The sequence below is a fragment of the Protopterus annectens genome, chromosome 5.part0 (assembly GCF_019279795.1).
Source record: "Protopterus annectens isolate FY-2018-M chromosome 5.part0, PAN1.0, whole genome shotgun sequence".
NCBI lineage: Eukaryota > Metazoa > Chordata > Ceratodontiformes > Protopteridae > Protopterus > Protopterus annectens.
Window position 1 is genome coordinate 88,383,903 of NC_056735.1, and position 21,834 is coordinate 88,405,736.

General features: G+C 42.6%; 1 protein-coding gene across 1 annotated transcript in view; it reads left to right on the top strand.

Moving 5' to 3' along the window:
* The window catches only part of USP25 (ubiquitin specific peptidase 25), a 2,531,105-nt gene that overhangs the window by 1,176,548 nt on the left and 1,332,723 nt on the right, over positions 1–21,834 (top strand). Inside the window, exon 10 of the mRNA XM_044071806.1 lies at positions 1,342–1,490. Coding sequence (XP_043927741.1) covers positions 1,342–1,490 — 149 coding nt within the window. The remainder of the gene's footprint in view (positions 1–1,341; positions 1,491–21,834) is intronic.

The window sequence follows — 21,834 nt, forward strand, 5'->3', positions numbered from 1 at the left end:
TCATGGGATAGGGTGTTCAGCCACGAGCCAAGTGGAAGACTCTGTGCTTTAGAATGCGGCTGAGTCAGAAATGAGGATTGGTTCTGATCCCAACCAGTAAGAATGAAGGAAAGATGGACGACAAACATGGAATGTTATGGTAAGTGCATAACTTCTTTTTTGCTTGTTTAAGTTACATCTAGTGAAAATCGTGCTTTAGTTTTGCCATACTGAATTTAGTTTTTGGCCTTTATTAATCATCACAGTCTGTTAACACTAGTTTCTCCCTCTCTCTGATGTGTGTACAAGGAAGTCCTGACTTTTCTGGTCACCTCCTGGACTTGTTTCTTATACTCAAGCATTTTCCTTTGAACTATGTAAAAGGTTTCACTGAGAAATTGTCTAGGATTTCTTATTGACAGAAGACTGCGTAGCAGATTTTCATTCATCATGCTAGCTTACTCTTTGGTTAATTCTGCTTCCAAAAACTTATTTTTTACTTCAGATAAAATATTCTGAAGACAGCTGGATATAACCGCTTCAGTCTTGCAACTTACCTGTCCACTTCTTTGTAGTTGTGCAGCTTCTGATCTCTCCATCGTGACTTGGGTTGGTGTTTACCTGGTACTACCTTACATTTGAGATTGACTGACTTGCAGGGGCAGACGTCTGTGCTGAGGCTACGTCGTGGTACATCACACACACTACGTGTATTATACTTGCACGATGGAGCTTGCTTAGGCTTCTAGTTCAACATTGTATTGTCATTAGTGTCTTGCTGTTGGTCTCATTGTCTCTATATGCCCCAAGCCCCTTTTACCTGAGGGAGCTTACTGTGCTGTATTGCTGTCTTGCAGAAGTTGTGTTCTGCCTCTTAGGGCAACTAATGGTTCCCCAGGGGTGACGGGCAACCTCTCACTATCATGGGATTTGGGAGTGTTCACCTTTGTCATACTTCTGTCGATCTCTCAAGTCCTGTCTTTAACAATTGGCGTTTATTAACACTAATGTGGGCAACTCCCAGAATTTCTTTACACATCATGGCATTTTTGCATTCATGATTAAACTTCGGTTTTGTGATTTATTGTACATAATTTTGTTTCTAAATGTTTTATTGTACATTTTTTGTATATACTTTTATTTTTACCTATTTTTGTTACTGTTGCTTTCCATTAAAAGCACTGTTGTAAAGTTGAAATCGATTCATTAAGGAGCTGTTCAGAGACTCCATCTTGTTTACATTTTTCTGTAGCTGCAGTTTATTTTCCATGGAGATGCTTGGCTTTTGCTGTACAGATGAGCTTTTAATGTGCCCACATATCTGTTGCTGTTTGATTATTTGAATTTTTATTTTTGTGATAGGTAAAAGGTTTGAGAATACTGAACTGTTTGGACAGTATCCTCTGCAGGTGAATGGATTTAAACACCTACACGAGTGTCTTGAGGCTGCTATGGTTGAGGGCGAGATTGAATCATTACACTCGGAGAATTGTGTAAAGTCTGGGCAAGAGGTGAGTTCCAACAGTTTTAGTACAAAACTCATGCCACATCTATTTAAGTGCAGGGTATGCCATAAAAAGTGATGTACAGACAATAACTGTTTCTCCAGCATAAGTGTGTTTTTAAGCAGAGTAGCTCTGAGCTTTTTCCTTGCGATAGTGACTCTAGTGGGGGAATCCTGAGACTGGCAGTCTCTTCACAAGTGGTTTAACATACTATGACAGAATAATCTGGGTACAGACTAAATAAGGGAGTTTAACAGAAGTCTGGTAAAAATTCAGCACAAAAATGTGTACAATTGCAATGAGATGGGCAGGGGAGAAAGGAGTGAACAGCTGAGGAGAGCATGTGCTGCGGCATTTAAAGATGCTTTGGTGTCGGTACACAAAACAGTGTCACTATTCCACTCCCATTGCTGCTGCATTGATTTTTTTTCTTACTTTTGAACTCAGAAAAGCTTGTTATCATGACCTCATTTCCCCAAAAACATGGCACCCACTCCCACTGATGTGACCCACATTGTGATGGTCTTCCTTCAAGGAGAATATGTACATTTGGGGAGATCCCCAGTCTCCGTGTACAAGTTACGAGTAGGACAGAGCCAGGTAAAGGAGTCCACCTGCTGCATCTTGCAGCACTCATTCACACCCTACCCTCCACTAACTTTCTCAGTCGGCATGCAGTGGTTCCACAAGGAAAGCACCACGTCTGCTTAGTGACGTGTCCCTCGTACCCTTCTACCTAGTGCAGCAGTGGCTGTCATTGTGCCCCTGGTATCACCACTGGACTTGTACAACTGTTGGTGCCTCTTGCACGCCTCATCTTTCCTGTTTCATCCAGCCAGTTCCTACAGGTGTCTCCGCCACTAACTGAACTCTGGTTACCTGAGTCAGGGGAACTTATTCTTTGCCTAGTGGTTAAGGTAAATAAAAACAAAATGGACAAACACCTGGTATGGGACTTTAAATAAAAACAAGAAAAAATCTGAAATCCATGGTGGTGTTCCTTCAAACAGACACTGTTTACACACAGAGTGAGCTCTTTCATCTGTTCACATTCAGAGTTACTTCATAGTCTGGCTACAAGATAAAATTCAGCTCATAAACTAAAAAAAATCATAACATCATGTAAAGAGCATGCTAATCCCTCTCTGATGGGTGTTGATGCATACAAGTACATGTTAGGTTTAAAATTAACTTATACACTTGACAGTCCAGCAGTTCGTGATATAGTGACAAATAAGTGGTGGATTTTGGTTGTAGGTCCTGCATTAAATAAACTGGTGGGAGCAGCATCCATTATTATAAACAAAAAATGTTAAAGCATTAAGAATATTCTTGAAAGACTGGGGAAAGATAAGGAAGTGATTTAAGAATAAAAGGAACGTATTCATGTAATATGTGCAGTCTATGCAGATTTGTAGCAAACAATCCTTTTTCCTATTTGAATACTGGAATAAGTTATGCTGCATCAAAATATTGCAGCTGTAATACTTGTAATGTAATTTATGTTGTCATGCCAGACATTTTATGTGGGCAGAGCTATTAGGAAACTGAGTTCAAAAATATATGAATACTGCCACGTAATAGAGTAGTAAAAGTGCATTGTCTACACATACTTTAAAATTTACAAATTTTAAAATGTTTATTTTTTTGTGCATTAGACCCTATAGAACCCAATATTATGGACGGGGATGCTAAGAACATATTGGACACCAAGGAAATATGAATGACAAATAAGGTTAAATGGCTCAAATTCTGCAGGCTTGAACGACCATATTAATTTAAAATGAGTTTTAAACAAATAGAAGCTTAAGACGAAGTACAAGAAATTAATTTAAAGTAGGGACGTGATTGGATGTGGCTTGTAGATTAAGATCACGTGAAATAACTGATTTTTAAAGAAGGGACTTGATTGGATGTGTTTAACATGATGTCATTATTTTTTTACTATTTTATGAGCTGAGTTTTATCTTGTAGTCAGAGCCTGAAGAAGTCTGAATGTGAACAGATGAAAGCGCTCACTCTGTAAAAGTGTGGGTTTGAAGGATTACAGATTTTTTTTCTTGTTTTTGTAATTGTTAAGGTGTTTACCTCACAAACACAAGGTACAGAGTTTGATTCTTTGGGAAATTTGGCTAAGCTTAAAATGGCCCACAAGGGCAGATAGCCTAGTACTAACCTATGAACCTTTGTTGTTGCCTAGGATGGTGGGTTGCCTCATGTAATTGTGCGGCCTTGCGTTTTGGCAAGGCACTGTAGATAAGATTAAGCAAAATATCCTCAGTCATGCTGTCTGATACATGCCTAGGATAGCTCCACTGTCCATTCTCCGTGAGGAAAGATATGGAGGGAAGGGCCTTTTAAATGGTAACTTTAACTAAGTTAGCAGACTGGCACAAATAGCAAAGTAGTAAATGATACCCCTACAAATTACACTTCAGGGCTGTCAGCACAACAAGATATATTTGTTGGTGGATGGAAGGACACTCACAGGACTTTGGAAATAGGAACTGGGAAGCTGTTGTAAGAAGCATAAATGAAAGCTCAATGCCTAAAGCCACAGCAAGGCATGATGTAATACACTGGGGCAAATGCCGAGAGAGCACTGTTAAAGAAAGACTCTCTCAGAAATTGTTTTAATATTCCAGACGAGATCACTTTAGTAGTAGCGATTGTGTGAAGCTTCCAGTGTACCTCCTGTTTGGGAATTTGCATGGCTTAGTTGCATTGCCTCCATCCATTGTCTCCTTTCCCACCACTTTACCCCTTTAAACTTTTTGTTGTACTTTGTTCCTTTTATATTATTTGTGTTGCTTTGCATTTTGTTTGGTGCCCTGTTGTATTCCAAGGTAGACAACTGCACATTGTGAAATTACATGGAGCTTCAAAGTATTCTTGGTTGGACTTTGGTTGTGGTGTTTTGTAAAGCAAGAACTAACAACCACAGAAAGTTGGCTCCAAGTGCGCTCTGACAAATCATCACTTTTAAGTCCATATGTTTGTCTAACCAATCAGGGTAAGCCATCGGTATTCTGCATAGTACATGTTTGTGTTTACAATATCGGCCAAATATGCCAAGCTTGTAGTTTAGCATAAATGTATGTCCAGTGAGTCCCATAAGGAGAGGGTAATTCTCCAAGAGCTTCTGAGACCCAAACAAGGAACTTAGTTACCTAATTTCAGCCCAGTGGTTAATAATCTTGTGTATCTTGAAATAAATGTATTAAATGTTGTAAACATGTTTTTTATGGACTTCCATTCTGAGGCAATATACAGTCTCACCATGATTGAGAAGGCTATCCAAGTGTTCTGTGTGCAAAACAGCTAGGGCACTGTGGCCATGTCCAGCAATATAAGGAAATTTGGACTAGTAGGGAGTTTCTGTTGGAACCAAGTGCAAGCTAACTGCAAAACCTTAAAGCAGAAATCCTGAATATGTATTTATAGACCTAGAATTTCTTTTACATAAGCATAAATATTGCATCCACTGCGTAACCTTAGCAGAGAGAGTCCATTTTCAGTCCTATGTACAGGAGTCCAGTATCCATGATCTAAACAAAGCTGATAAACATGAAAAGACATGGGACCATCTGAAGCTCCTTCAGTACAATGATTTGCTACTTAGCCTTTGAATGTTTTTTTTTTCCTTTTGGGGGGGGGGGGTCCATAACCATACTTTTATGGGTGTGTGTATATTACTTCCACTTTAATCTGTAATACAGACTGAAAACTTAAACCACTAAGATTTGATTGAATTTGCACTAGTTTACATAAGCATAGAATCCTATTCAGCGAGTCATTTCAGATTTATGGGTCCTTGAACTGGTTATCTGATCTGACCCAACAAAACTAGTGCTCCAGCCTTGAACTCCTTAATGTACAAGATTACTTCAGATCTCATTTGCTGCCATCATGAACAGACGTGGATTTTACTCGACATAAAGCCAAAATACTCTTCATATTTTGTATATATATATATTTTTTTTTTTTTACTTTTTTCTCTTTCAGCTTATTTTAGGCTAGACTAAACCTTTTAAGTCTACATACTTCCTAAATTGTTTAGCCCCTTGATGCCCTGAGTGAAATCACTGTTGCAGTGTTAACGTATAGGATTTCAGTTTGCTGACTTCTGGCCTGGAGTACCAAAGCTTTACCCTCCCTGAGGGTGAACATCCAGTGTACGACCTCAGCCCGTATGAGTTGGGGTATGTAGGTGGGACGTACACATGAGCACTTCACTGGCTCACTGACCGCCCCAATGCAGGTCATACATCTGTTTGACTGATCTGTGTAGGATCAGTGAGTACCATTGCCTTGCTTTTTCACTTGTCAGATAGGTGCTCCATTGGGAAATCGACCCTTTTCATATTTTTGAATTGTGTAGATCATTTTTGTTGTGTATTAGCTAGGAGAGGTAAGCGAGAGTGCATTAGGTAGATCAGATACAAGGACTTCCACACCAAGTGGTTTTTTTCATTTAGGCTTGGAACACAAATACAAAACCTGCTCCATCTGCCAGTTGTTTGTTCCTAATACCTTAGGTCGTGGCTGTACTGCCTTAACAAATTCCTCTAAACTCTGTGAAACACCTGAACCAAGCCAAAATGGTGGAATCCCTAGAATCCAACATTGCCCTTTTGCCAAAGAAACTTGAGAGACTTTGAAATGACTGTTTAACATCCGAGTCAGATACACCTGCTGAGGTTGCAGAACCTGCGGACTGTCAGACACCTTCTCACTTTCCTGCTGCCTACACCCAGTTGGAGGCTGGTATAGCTTTTGAGGCCTTGCAGGCTGCGGATACCCTGGACGAACCATGTCTCATTTCAGATGACCGCACAGAGTTCCTCCAATCCTAGTCATGGAAAGCAGTTCCAGGCACTGTTAGTAAGTTCACAAAAGTTCCAAACTGCCAAGACATCAGGCGAATTTCATACCTAAAAACAAAAAGCAAAAAACTAGGCATGTGATCTCCCGTACGGCTTCCAAAGGAAAAGAATGGAATCATCTTTCCCAGGGCTGATTTAAAGCAATCATGGCCCTCAAGTCTTCTTTTGTGATCCAGCTGCCACAACACACACCCCAAAGAGCCACTCTGGATTCCTTTTCTTCTGAGAACGAACAGGAGGTGGACCTTGATTATTCCCTGGACTTTCCTTCACAAATGAGTTCCCCAGATGAGAGACTCCTTGTATCCTCACTCTCCTGTTAAGGAGGCATCTTTCTGGAAAATTATTCAGAACATGATGAGGCATTTTGAATGGCAATCAAAGCAAATCAGTTGTCAAAAGAGATGACTACTGTCTTGTGGAAGTGGGAACACCAGCCCCTTGTCCAGTCCTTCCAGTACTAGACACATACTGGGGCACCTTTCAGTGAACATGTTCACCTCTTGATTCTCCACCACTGGCACATAAAAGACCAGATCGATTCTGTAAGGTGCCTGATGAACTTGGATACGTATGCAAGGGCCCTGTGGCAGACCCTGCTGCTGTCTCTTTCCTCAGATAAACTACCCCCCAGTGCCAGTACCAGTGCCCTTCCCACAGACAAGGCTACTAGGGCTGTGGATTGGTGAGGAATGGTCTACACCTATGTCACTCTTGCATTCAGTGCTATTAACTGCCAGACACGTGACAAAATATTTGCTGTCTGTCCTACAGTCTGTGAATAAGATAATGTCACTGGTTCAGTCATCTGAAAGCATGCGTGGTTGCACAGTCGGCACATCCATGAAGACTTCAAATTTAAGTCCTAGATTCACCCTTAGACAAAGATCTTTTTGTCCCAGAAGCTGCAAAACTCTTCATAGCCCTGCAAGAGCAATAGTAGACTATGAAGGACTGTAGGTAAAGTTTACTTTCTGCAGTCCATAGATATCACAGGAACTATCCAGCCAGAACCACTTCATTAAGACAAAAACACAAAAGGGATTTTCAGACAAATTACATAGGAAATCTCCTTTTGGGAGGCTCCTTCGGAAACAAAAGCCTGTGACTACCTTTCCAACTTCCAAATCTGGTCACTCAGTAGCAAGTCTGCTTCTCCATTCAAATCTAGCCTCCATCTCACTCTGTGGATGATAGGGTTCTGATCCTTAAGAAACCTCTTCTCCAAGGAGGTAGTTCAGGTTTTACTGGAAACCAGAAAACCTGCCCATCAGAAAATCGTTCAGCTAAGTGGAAAAGATTTTCTGTTTAGCGCTACAGGCACAGCCAGGACCCATGCTTATCATATGCTCCCTCTGTCATTGTGTCTCTGAACTATTGCATTCTGGTTTGACCTGCTTCTCCATTAAAGCCTATCTGCCTGCCATTAATCCTTGCTTGCCTTTTGACTCTCCTCTTGTTCCCAGGATGGAGGTCAAATTTTTGAGGGAGACTTGTATCTTAAACCACCAAGGAAACATGTTTCTTCTCCCTGGGATCTCAGCTTTGTGCTGGAAAAAACTCTGTCCCCTTTTTGAGGCAGCAGCTTCTGCCACTTTAAAATTCTGCACCTGGAAGAGACTCCTGCTGGCTGTTATCTGTGCTCACACAAGGTCTGAACTTGGGTCGAATAGCCATAAACCCAGGGACAGGGTGATTCTCGGGGCCAATCATCATTCATGCATAAGATGTCCCTCTGTCAGGCTATCTACCTTCTTACCTTTTGTCCCAATCCCCTGAATAGGGGAGAGAGAATTCTTCACTCACTAGACATTCACAGGCAGCTAAGGTTCTACTTGGACAAAAGCTGTCATTTGTTTTGTTAACCGATTCCAAGCTGGGCCAGTCTGTCTCTAAGCAAATAATTGCATCTTGGATATCGAAGGTTATTTCCATATTGTGTGTAACAGAATGGGAGTATTGCCTTTCTGCCCAAAAACATGTTCCACTTGGGCAGTAGCTTCTTCTGGGGCCTGATGCCAGGTACATCTTGGAAGAAGCCACCTGGTCTTCTGTGCACACCTTCACCAAGCATTACAAGGTTGATGCCTTTTCCAGATCCAGAGCTGCCTTTGCTAGGTGTATCCTGCTGCACTCCTGAACAGCTGATCCTCTCTATTCTGTATTTTCTTCTGCTCTGGGAGCCACCCACTTGTCAGGACTACTGCAACAGTGATTTCAGTCAGGACATAGAAGAGTTCTGTAAGGACTTACCATAACAGTGGATATCCTACTGATCACTCAAGTATTCCATCCCTGCTTCTCTTTCACTTCCATCTTCAGATGTTCTTCGTGTTTCACTGTTGCAGTCATCACATTTGGGTTATCTGCTTGTAGTAGCCCTCAGTCGGCCTGATTATCAAAGACTTGGGTCCTGTGTTGGTTGCTGTCTCATCTTCCATGACGTCAGGTAGTCAGGGGTATAAAGCATGCAGCCGATGCCATTACATCAGTCTTTTTTGCTGTGCAGTGCCCGAAGCAGAAGCAGTTTGCAAGTGCCGGTCGGCCAACTCCTGAAATTTTTGTTTTCGAGTTTCAGAACCGAAGTCTTCAACTAAAGCTAAGTACACCGTTGGGGAAACTTTTTCTTGCTCTAAACCGATGTCAATAAAAGTCAATAATTGTATTTCTTGTGGAAAGCAAATACCTTACAAAGATTTTCATTCGTACTGTATTCCTTGCCTAGGCCCTGACCACGACGTACTTTGCTGTCGGTTTTGTGCCTTATTTAAGCAAACTATTCGTCTGTATGTTTATGCTTCTAAATATTTTGGTTCTCTGTTTAATTATCCAGATATGTCTTTGGTAAGCCATCCGTATTCCTTGCCTAGGCCCTGACCACGAAGTACCTCGCTGTCGGTTTTGTGCCTTATTTAAGCAACTAACTATTCGTCAGTATATTTATCCTTCTAAATATTTTGGTACTCTGTTCAGTTATCCAGATATGTCTTTGGTAAGCCATCTGACTACCAACATTCCGAACAAACGCAAAGATAAGGACAGACAGGCTGCCTAGGTCCAAAGCTGCCGACGACATTTCTCCTAAGCCAGTCACCAGTTCGCCGGTACTCAGTGAGGCACTTTCACAGCCCCTGATACCTGCTACTTCAGATTCGTAGGCCTCTACTGAGACCCATTCGAAGTCCGGTATGCCACGAGATGCTTCAACTGTGGATCCTGTGGATGTCTCTACCTTGGATGGGTCCGGAGCTGCTGTACAGGCACCAGCTTCTGAGGGTGTATTCAGGCCTACTGACTTGCATATAAACCGACGCCATCTTCTTCAAGGCCTAAAACCCGAACCATGTCTAGAAAACAGATGCCCAGACTGCATGGTCAGGCCTGTATGCCTAAAAAACAAATAAGAATGGCTGAAGACCTTATTACTTTAATCAGGGGAAGCCAACCCCCCCTTGCCCCCCCCCCCCCCCCCGTAAGAGACCTAGGACTGAATTTGCTTATGATACTTCTGACCAGGATTGTGAAATTTGTCTCTTCTAATGACCAGGATTTACCCTTATCTACATATGAGGATTCTGATGCAGAGGAGACTATTCCCTCTGTCCCCCCCCCCCCCCCCGAGGATTTTGCTTTTGGTGAAGCCCTGCATACTCTTAGGGAGCACTTTCACTGAGAAAGCCAGGATTACTCTGATTCCAAAAAGAGGCTTAGGGATTTCTTACTCCTGCCCTAACACAGGCCTTTAGCTATCCCTCCTGTACTAGACATTGTTGATGATGCCTTTTTGGAATCTAGCTTGGCCCCTGACTCTCTACCTCTTGCTCCCAGAAAACCCGATAGATATTACAGGGTTCCTGACTCTCACAAGTTCCTTTTTAAAAATCCTACTGCAGATCCTGAGACCATTTCACAGGGTCCCAAGGGCATTAAGGCTACTACTGCCAAAAATCCTACTCCCTCTGACAGAGACTCCAGGGCGCTGGATAGATGGGGTAAGAAGATATACACTTCTGCAACTTTGCCATTAGGGCCTTAAGATGCCAGTTTCATATGTTAAAGTATCAGCAGCATATTATTCGATTGCTTAAACAGAAAATTATGTTGATTCCTGCCTGTGCTGAAAATAAGGATTTACAGGATTAAATGCATTCTGCTGAACAGGTTGGAAAGCATACTTTGCAATGTGATTTTGATTCAATAGAGCCATCTTGCAGGGCTGCTGTCACTGGGTCTGTACTTAGAAGGCATACTTGGCTTAAGGAGCAATCTCTGCCAGATCATGTTAAAGCTAAGTTGCTGCATGCTCCCTTAAATCAGGACTGCCTGTTTGGCAACAAAGCAAAAGAAGTTCTTAAGATGGAGGAAAAAGCTAAATCTATGTAAATTGTTAAAGATTTCCTACAAGTACAGCCTCCAAGATTTAAAAGGCATTGGCCCTCTAAGAATTGGGCTTTTCCTGCCTCTTCCAGACCTTCTCTGTCCAAACCCAGAACTAGCAGAACACCCAGGCTTCAGTCCCAGGGTACGCACAGGACTAAGCAGTGGGGGTTCTCCCACTTCCAAATCAGGAAGTAGTAAGACTCCCCCCTATGGTAAACAGTCTCAGTGACTTAACTTCAAAACTTCCAGGCACTTCTCAACTGACTGCTCCTTTAGGGGGAAAGATTGCTCTGCAGGCAAAAAACTGGGAACTCATTACCCAGGACAAATGGGTTTTAAATATAGTTTCCCAAGGATACAGATTTCACTTCCGCACGTTATCAGCCCCAAACGGTTGCCCAGATCTACCCCCAAATCAGTGGGCAGAGGCTCAAAAGCAAATGCTCTCTCTCTTAAGCATAAAGTCTATTCAAACTGTACCAGAAGAGGAAAAGGGACAAGGTTTCTACTCAAGACTTTTCCTGGTACCCAGAAAAGACAACTCATGGCGTCCTATCCTGGACCTTTCCATCTTGAACACCTTTTTGGTGATTCCAAAAGTCAAGATGCTAACTCTTCACTAGTTACTTCCTATGCTAGGCAAAGATGCTTGGTTGGCAACACTGGATTTAAAAGAAGCATACCTGCACATCCCAATCCGGGAATCTTGCAGAAGACACCTACACTTCAAAGCAGGCTACATGCACTATCAGTTCTCTGCACAGCCCTTTGGCTTATTCGCTGCGCCCAGGGTATTCACAAAGTGCGTAGCTCCAGTCAGTGCATTTTGCAGGCAAAGAAATATTCAAATATACCCATACCTGGACGATTGTCTAATTCAGGCAGAAAGCCAGTGCATACTTTTGAATCATCTGGCATTTGTATAAAAGGTGCTAACTTGTCTGGGGTACACCATAAACGAAAATAAATCACATCTGGTACACTGTCAAATTATATTCCTGGGAGCAAGCTTGAACACAACTTCCCAGATGGCTTTCCTCATGCCAGAGAAACAAATTCATTTGACAACTTACTTCAAACTAATGGTCACAAAAACCCTGCTCTCTGCAAGGCAAATACTGCAAGCCTTGGGGTTCATGGCCTCCTGCATTCTAATTCCATATGCAAGACTGCATATGAGGAAACTACAATGGTATCTAAAAAGCCTATGGTGTCAACATTCTCAGGATCTAGAAGCAATGTTTCCTTTCATACATTGCCTACGGTTAGAGTTCCTTTGGTGGGCAGAAGCCTGCCACCAAAACAAGGGACTACCATTCACTCTACCCCCTGCCGCCCAAACCCTTACAGACGCATCAGACTATGCATGGGGGGCTCACCTGTCAGGGAAGTGCATTCAGGGCAAATGGAACCCAAGTCAAATGCACCTGCATATCAATCAAAAAGAAATGTTAGCTGTACAGAATGCTCTGACAGCCTTCAAGGACCACATTTTCAGGACAATTAATGGCAAAGAAGGACAACACCACTGTTATGTGGTACATAAACAAGCAGGGGGGGTACCCATTCTTACCCCCTCTGCAGACTAGCCATGGCTCTGTGGAACACAACCTTGAGCTACCAAGTGCATCTACAGGCTCAATTCCTGCCAGGAAAACTAAATACACTGGCATGAACTAAGCAGAAATCTCATGGACCCACAAGAGTGGAAACTGGAAGCAAAGACTTTCAACATGTTGATAAACAAATAGGGGAGCCCTGATATAGACCTGTTTGCCTTCCCCCAGAACTACCAATTGGACAAATTCTGCACAAGAACTCCCCACAAACAAGCTTGGAAAGTGGATGCTCTGTCCTTCAGCCTGAAAAATCTATCAGTTTATACCTTTCCTCCTCTGCCTCTCCTCTCCAGAGTACTACTAAAGATCAAACAGGACAAACCAAGGATGATACTGATTACACCAGACTGGCCACGCCAATACTGGTACCCCCTCTTGCGCATTTTGTCACTGCTGGCTCCATGGCACCTGCCTCGGACTCCTACCCTGCTGTCAAGCAGGAGAACCAGATTCTGCACCCTTGGCTTCAAACCCTGAACCTGGCAGCCTGGCTAATTGCCTAATCTCTCCGTTACCATCCCTCAGTAAACAAGTGTTGGATGTCATTTTGGAGGCAAGGAGGCCTAGTACTAGAAAATCTTATGCTGAAAAATGGAAAAGATTCTGTGCCTGGAACCAGACTCGAGGGATGGGCACAGCAGCGCCCAATTTACCTCAGATTCTTCAGTACTTAACTGAGATGCTTCACAAGGGCCTTTTTTTCCTCCATCAAAATTCAAGCCTCAGCCATTTCAGCTCATTACAACACAGAACCACCACTCTTCTCTCATCCACTGCTCAAGCAGTTCCTCAGAGGGGCCAAAAACGCAAGACCACCAAGGAGAGCCCCAACTCCAGCCTGGGAACTTAACTTTGTATTGGAAAAACTCACTCTACCTCCTTTTAAGCCAGCTGCAAGTGCAGAGTTAAAATTCCTTTCTTGGAAAACAGCCTTCCTTTTAGCAATCACTTCAACAAGAAGGGTATCTGAATTACAGGCCCTTATGACAGTGGAGCCTTTCATCATCTTTCATGCGGACAGGGTGTCCCTCAGGACCAATCCCTCCTTCATGCCCAAGGTGATATCCAGGGTGGCTCTTAATCAGTCCATTCATTTGCCAACCTTCTTTTCTAATCCACAGAACAAAGGGGAACAGATACTGCACTCCGTAAATGTGCACAGACAACTTAGATTTTACTTGGACAGGACTAAACCTCAAAGGAAATCTGAGCAACTGCTGGTGGCATTTGCTGCAGGGGCAGAGGGAAAGGCTATTTCAAAATGAACCATTTCTAAATGGATAGGCCATTGCATTCATTTCTGCTGTAAGCACCATGGAAAACCTATCCCACAGGGGATTAGGCCCCATTCAACCAGGGCTGCATCTACCTGTACAGCCTTTCTCAGAGGTGTCCCTACCAGGGACATCCTAGAAGCTGCCACCTGGAGTTCTGTACATACTTTCACCAAGCATTATCATCTACCAATATTCTCTAAATCCAGACCTGGCTTTGCCACTACAGTCTTGCAGGGCCTTATAGCCGGTCCTAATGCTATCTAAATTCCTTCTCCCATCCTTAGCTTTGGGAATCTACCGAAATGTGATGACTGCAACAGTGAAACACGAAGAACATAGTACAGTTGTGTACACTTACCATAAATATAGATGTTTGAGTGTATTCACTGTTGCAGTCCTGGTTACCCTCCCTCCAGCCCCCTGACTTCTTTTGGCTATACCTGTACTCTCCTGTACTCTCCTTTACTATACTTAAAAGCTTTTTGGTGTATTTGCTTTTTTGTTGGAGGTATAACCTTGTGTGTATAGATATAGATATAGATGTATAGATAGATATTTAATTGCTTCCCATTAGGGGAGCACCTGACATCTGGGGCAAGAAAAACTGATGTAATGGCATCTGCTGCATGCTTTATACCCCTGACTACCTGCCGTCACGGAAGATGAGACAGCAACCGACGCAGGAGCCAAGACTTTGATAATCAGGCCGACTGAGGGCTACTGCAAGCAGATAACCCAAATGTGATGACTGCAACAGTGAATACACTCTAACATCTACATTTTTGGTAAGTGTACACAACTGTACTTTGTCTAACCATTTGGTATGTGTAGCTGACCAGTGTCATCTTAGTAGTGTTAAGGCGGCTGGCTGGAGATCGTCTGAGAATCCTCGCTCGTATGTCCCTTTTTATATTCCTGTGCATATAAGCTGAGGTCATACGTCTGATGTATGACCTAGTAAGGTAAAGCTTTGGTACCCCTGCTGGATGTCTGAGAGCTACAAACCCCTCTGTTAAGAATCCTACAACAGTGATCAGTAGGACATCTACTGTTGTGTTCAGTTCTTACTCAGCTCCACTGCTTATACTTAACATAATGCTGGATCCTTTTTATTCAAATCCATCTGATGTTATAACCCTCCATCCCTCTGCCCCTTCTTAATTGCCATTTGTGGGACCTGAAGGATGTTTTCATTCATTACCGTTATTTACAACGGACTCCTTTTTCTTTCATGTCAAACTCAGTCTGAGGTAATCTTGTGCACTGGAGCATGATGGTAAAAAAACTTAGTGGCTGTGAAGCACTCATTTTGCTGCAACAGATCTAACAAGTGGCCTGAAGACCTGTAAGTCATGTTGGATTAAACTTATAGTTATGGTAAGTACACAGCTACTGTTCCCAAACAGTCTTACTCAAGTCCTTGTTGTGCTTTTTGAGATCACAATACATGGAAAATTTCAATAGGACATTATGCAGCTGTTGTATTTCTAAAAATCCCTTGCTGGCAAATTGCTTCTTTTGGACATTTACAGGCAAAATATAAAGGTTATGTTTCGGTTAGTCTTTCAAATCAAATGGGCTCCATGGTTTATACCTCTGTCGAGCCATCTTTAGCACCATAGTCTGCTGTCTCCTGTTCTTTTGTGGTGATCTCAAAATAGTATCTCACGGTTACAAATGTGATAGGGTGCAGTCATGGCTAGAAATTCAACTCTTGAATTCATATTGAGATGTATGCCATCATTTTAGATTAGCAGGAAGTGACTTCTAATGCTACCATATCACTTTTATTGGTGTACTACCCATCCTTTAATGGCATATTCCCCATCCATTTTGAATCCATGTTTGGCTAAGACTTTTCCAGAAGCTATACAATATTCTTTTCTCAGTCCTCCGCAGTGTACTTGTGTAGGGTAAACCATGAAACTGTTATGTCTGTATGCACAAAACCTGCTCCTCCATGTAATTTTGATAAGAATGTGACTTGCCTTGAGATGACTTTCTGTTCTCTACAAACTACTATATATTAACTCATTCAGTCCAATGGAGCTCAGGAAATTGTAACTTCTAATGGGCGGAGTTTAAGCCTGTTGACAAAATCAAATTATGTTCTCACATTTCAAACACATACTCATATGTCTGGAACCACAGGGGTTATGAAAGAAGTATAATGGTAAACTCTTCAGCACAAACTTTTTTTATAGTGGTAGTATTCTTTAGGTTCTAGGTCTTAAACCAAGTTTAAGTCACAGTAAACACAGTAACTATTACATTTGTAATATTTTGTAAGCAACTTTATAATATCTCAGCAACCACTCAAATTGCACACAACAGCCAGCAGCATTTTAAAGAATTCAGAGGTGCAGAAGTGCCTCGAGACATAGTAAAGGTCTGGTGTCCTTTTCATTCTTCATCGGCATATGGGTTAAGGATCTGACTCTGCCGCATATCACAGACATATGGATCCAATTCTCAAGCTCCTCCCTCTACCCATAATGCTCCAGTTAGCCTACAGTACTTCAGATCTCATTTGCTGCTATCTCGCATGAATGTAGATCCTCTATCAGGAGCTTTTTATTAGGCTTTTGTGGAATTTGAGTAGTTCTTACTTCAGTAAACCTATATTCTATATTTTTCTGCTATCCTCCCTCTCCACTTAAGTGTATCGTTTTTTCATTGCATTAGATCCCCTTTTTTACCATCTTTTATACCCTTTTGGTAGTCTCATAGCATACCATTGTTAGTGCCAGTCTGCACCTTTTTGGTCTTGCTTTCCTAGTCTTTTATGGTACTCTTACTACATGTTTTTTTAAGCAAAGTTTTGTCTTTCCTTCAAATGATGATGCCCACAGGGACTGTGTTTATTGCTTAGGAGTGACATATCTTTCTACTGATTGCTTTATTTGTGTCGCGTTTAACTCTAGAACAATTTCTGAAACAAGGTACCAAAGGTATTGGTGCCTTTATCTTCCTTCTCTTTGTCAGGGGCTCAAACCCCGACATAAACATTTAGAACTACTACAGAGTCTTGAAAAAGATCCCCTACCTGGACTTTGAAGGCCTCTTTCACTGTGGCTTCATCGGAGCCAACTCTGAAGAACTTTGGATCCAATTTCTTCAAATCCTAAAAGAAAACCATTGCATCTGATTGTTGTACTGAAAAAATCTCCCAAGCAGAGCACTGATCCAAAAACATCTGATCCCAACCATTATCAATATGTCCTGAAAGTCTCTAACCCAGATTCACAATTGATTCGGTATCTCTCTGGCTCTACTTCCCTTTTCTTCAGTCAACACTCAGGAAGCACTTGAGGCACTAACTCATCCGTTAGATCCTCCATAAGTCTTTCTGAAGCTGATGTGCTTAGGATGATGATATTCTTTAGAGCCCTGATTCAGATGGGGGTTATTCCGGCTCCCATCTGATCCATGAGCCTTCCTTCCACTTACCATGTAGTGATATCTCCATCTGTGATCGGTCCCATGGCTTCTGAGACCTCTGATCTGAGAGCTCTGAGAGGGTCTGTCTGATCGAAAGATGGCTACGGCTTTGACTCCGACAGTTTCCTGCACTGGTTGTGCTCCTATCCCCTCAGATCAGATGAGTCCTGGAGCCAAAGCATCACCTTTGGATCTGGGGGGACCAGGGTCTACTCCAGTGTTGGAGCCATCCTTGCTCCTCTGAGTTTTGGCACTGGATAGCTTGGGTCTGGCTCCCGCTTCAAGGCACAGATCCGGACAGGGTCAAGGCTTAGCTGCTTCAGAGGTTTCAGCTGTGGTGATGCCTGCCACGGCTTCTCCCGCTTCTGCATTCAAGGTAGTGGAGATGATTTTCCTTCATCTAGGAGATCAGATTTCTCTATTCCTTGGATCCTACACGGATTCCACCAGCAGTTCTGAGCTCTGATTCCATCAGACCTACTCCACAGCGACAGCCAGTACCAACTAGTATCCAGGCAATTTCCCTAGAGAAACTTCCACTCTTTGGATACCTCTCCAGAGCATCCCATTGAGGAGGTTCCCTGCAAGAGAACATGCAAAAGGAGGCATGTAGATTCCCCTGTGGAATCTCTCACAGATATTAATTTTAGTGAAGAGGAAGAGTCCCCCAGATTTCCACCAGATGTCTCATTTGGAGACATTCTAAGGATTCTTAAACAGAAGGTTGACTGTTTTCAGATACCCCCTCTCCAAAGGAGTCAATATTTCTGGAAGCTTTTGGTTCTGGCCCATCTACATCTTTGGTGATTCCCCTGGCTGATGAGCTTATCTATCTAGTCTCTTGTCGGGCTTGGAAGGAACCGGACTCTTGTCAGACCAATTCCCTAAAGTCTATACAAAATTTTGGCACTTCCAAAGACTGACACTATTGGAGCAAAGGAGTCCCTGTTGATGCTGTGGTTGCGGCGAAAGCCACAAAAAGGAGCTAGCTGAGCAGCTCTTTTTTACTCATCCCCCTAGTAGAGAGTCGAGGACATTGGACAGGTTTGAAAAGTTGCATATTTGCTTCGGCAACCTTTGTCTTGCAATCCTTAAATTTGGCGCACTTTATAAGGTTGCAGGGGAATTTGACCAAGGAGTTCTCCAAATGTCTTTTGGAGTCCATTTCTGTGGAGTAAGGTAAGAGGTCATCTTTACAACTAGCCACTCTATTATCCACTTCCAGTGTTCCCATGAGGTTAATATCTCATACTGCAGAGGGTGACTTACGGGCTGCTGCTTCAGTCATTGCCGTTAGGAGACCTGCCTGGATGGGATTTTGTGGAGGCCTTCAAGTCTTTCAGCAAATGCTTCTTTTGATGGAATGTCTTTAGTTGGCCTTTATGTGAAAGAGATGCTTTCCCGCAGTGGACAGGAAGGAAAGACCCTATCTGCCATAGGGGTTTGCATTTGTACCCTTCAGTGATCCTTTTCCCAGAGTTAGAGGGAATAAGAAAATGTGGTTTTGTAAATCCAAGGGATCTTTCCAGGATTCACGTGGGGACAACTCTTCCAGGGGCGTTAAAATGGAAGACGCTATCTTCGCTGCAGAGGCAGCCTGCAAAACTAGGAGTTTTTGAGTTTCCCTTCCAGACGGACCTTTTCAGCACTGCTGAAGAGTTGCCTGACTGCTCACCATTGGAGTAGGTCAAGGGGAAGCTTGTCCTTGTACCCAACCCAGATGCTTGGGCTTTTAAAACAAAAGATTCCTGAGTGCTTAAAAAAATATTCGGAGGTGATTTTGTACCATTTTTCCAGATTCCCCAACCAAAAGAAAGCTTCCTGATGTTTCACCCAGTCAGAGAGAAGCTGCCACTCAAAAGATTCAAAAGCTGCTGGACAAGTCATACAGGAGGTCCCACCAGACCAAAGAGGATTTGAAACTTGCTCAAGGATGTTTTAGTGCCAAGGAAGACAGGAGTCCTGAGACAAATTATGGATCTAAGCAACCTGAAGCAGTTTATGAAGGCAGTGTTCTGAATGGTCACGGTTCAGTCCATCCACTTTTTGCACAAAAACAATTGGTTGTGCTCAGTTGATCATAAGGATGCATATTACAACAAAAGATGAGTGAACCAGCAAGCAGGCAAATCCACCAGCTAAGTCCAAAATAAAAAAATCACCGGAAACCAGGGGAGAGTGAGCTAAAATCCTTTAATTCCAAACAATTTTCCAGGTGCATAGTGTAAACTGAAGTCCTCTAGTGATTCCAAGCAATTTCCAGATATGCAAGTATACCTGGAAATTGTTTGGAATCATTAAAGGACTTTAGTTCACTCTGTGCACCTGGATAATTGTTTGGAGGAGTTAAAGGATTTCAGGTCACTCTGCCCTGGTTTCCAATGATTTCTTTTTTTTCATTAAGGACGCATACTATCATGTCAAGATTAACAGACACACACACAGATATCTGCACTTTCAGCTTCGGGCCAGTCACAATCGGTTCCTGTGGCACATTACTAAATGCATGTTCTTCAGTAGACTTTAGATGTTCAGTGGTCTGTTCTGCAACTTCCTCTATCCTTCCCAGTCAAACTTGGAGTATGCAGAAAACATCTTTGTTGGTGGATTCAGTCAGACAAGATTTACCTGGGCCATCCTTTTATTCCACAAAAACTTGGTAGAGAAAAACACTTTATAAAGCAAAGCTTTCGGGCAGAACCCTTCTTCAATACTAAAACAGTTTTAGTATTGAAGAAGGGTTCTGCCCGAAAGCTTTGCTTTATAAAGTGGTTTTCTCTACCAAGTTTTTGTTATATCAGTTTTGCAGCTTGTTTTCCCATCCTTTTATTCCGCCTCCTCCAGTGGCCATGGTGACCACAGACACCTCCTAGTTGAGGTGGGGGCATTTTGGGGACTAACTGTTCAAGGCACATTGTCCCCCCAAGAGACCAATTTGCACATCAGTGTCCTAGAGCTGATAGTGATTCTATTAGCGTTGCAGGCCTTTCAAGATGTTCTTCCTCTAGGGACTGTTGCGATACAAAGTGACCTGTCTGTGGTTAGGTGCATTAACAAACAAGGGGGGAATGCAATCTTACCCCCCTTTGTTGAGAGGCAATGAGTGTGGAAATGGATGATCTCCTCCACCTGCTTTCTTATGGCAAAAATCCACCGTACTAGCGGATAAACTCAGCAGGTCCATTTTGTTACTTCGAGTGATCTCTGTCAGTCAGTGGCCGAGATATTTCGTCATAGGGGCCAACCTTACTGCAATCTCTTTGCATCTCCCAACAAGAAGTGCCGCGTGTATTTTGTTCTAATCCTCCCTCGGGGAAGTCACTGAGAGATACTCTAGTCCACTTTTGGCCCTCCAGTCTCCTTTATGCTTAGCCTCCATTATTTCTGATTCCAGTATTTTTACAGAAATCATATTGATTGCAGAGTTATTCTCATTGTCCTCTTCTGGCCTCACCAAGTGTGGTTCCCCTTCCTTCAGTCTTCTCTTTGATATCCTCGATGGATAATGGACTCCAGTCCAGACTTTCTCTCAAATCCCTTGCGGATGAAGCATCGCAGTATTCCAGGCCTGAAACTAACCACATGGTTTCTAAAATTCTGTTAATAGCTAGACAGCCCAGCCCCCCACCTTGTCTTCCCATTAAAGTTCTACAAGATGATGTACAAAAGTAAAAAGAAAAGATATTCAGCTTGGGCTCTTAAGAACCAAACTGCCCCTTTTACTGGTGTTTCTTCAGTTCTCGAATTCTTAGCCTCTATTTTTCCAGGAAGGTGCTAGTTTCTCCACAAACCGTTAACAACCATATCAAATTTTCATTCAGGAGAAAAAACTTCGTCTTGAGCTTCTTCCAGACTGTGCAAGGCTTTTCTAAAGGGCACTGTCTTACTCAGTAACCCAATGAAAGATCCGTCTCCTCCACAGGATTTGGTTGATGCAACCTTTTGAACCTTCAACCAAAACTGAATAGTAACATCTCAAAGATGATTTCAGAACTCCAGGCAGTCATCCAAATCCCTTCACATTGTTTTTCACAAGGACCAAGTTGCTTTACGAACCAACCCATCGTCCTTAACAAATGTAGCCTCTGAATCAAATTTCAAACAATTCGTTTGCCTGTTTTACTTAATTTTTAAAATAAGGGAAAGTACATGTTACATTGTTTAGATGTACATAAACAACTGTTGTTTTTATCTACACAGGATTAAAGATCTCTGTAAGACGAACCAGGTGTTTCTCACTGCACAGATTGGGATCACTGGTTTCTAAAGTTACCCTGGCAAAATGTATTACTGATTGCATTTCTTTTGTATATACTCAGCAAGGTATCTCCCTATCAAAGCCTCCTAAGCCTCATTCAGCTAGATCCATGGCCACTTCTGCATTCTGGTCTAGAACTTCCATTGGTGACCTTTGCCAAGCAGCTCCCTGGTCTAATGCTCATACCTTTATTACAAACTAGGTTTGACTTCTAGAGGAAGAGCTGCTTTTGGTTCAGCATTTCTCTGGAATATCCTTATACGAGGGCCACACGAGTGTAGCTGGGGACTCTGTCCCATACATTGAAGAATGAAGCCGAGCGCATCAGATATTAGTTACGTGCTCACCATATCTATCTTATACGAGGGCCACACAAGAGTGTAGCTGGGTCCCATACATTGAAGAATGAAGCCGACCGCATCAGATATTCGTTACGTGCTCACCATATCTATCTTATACGAGGGCCACACAAGAGTGTAGCTGGGGACT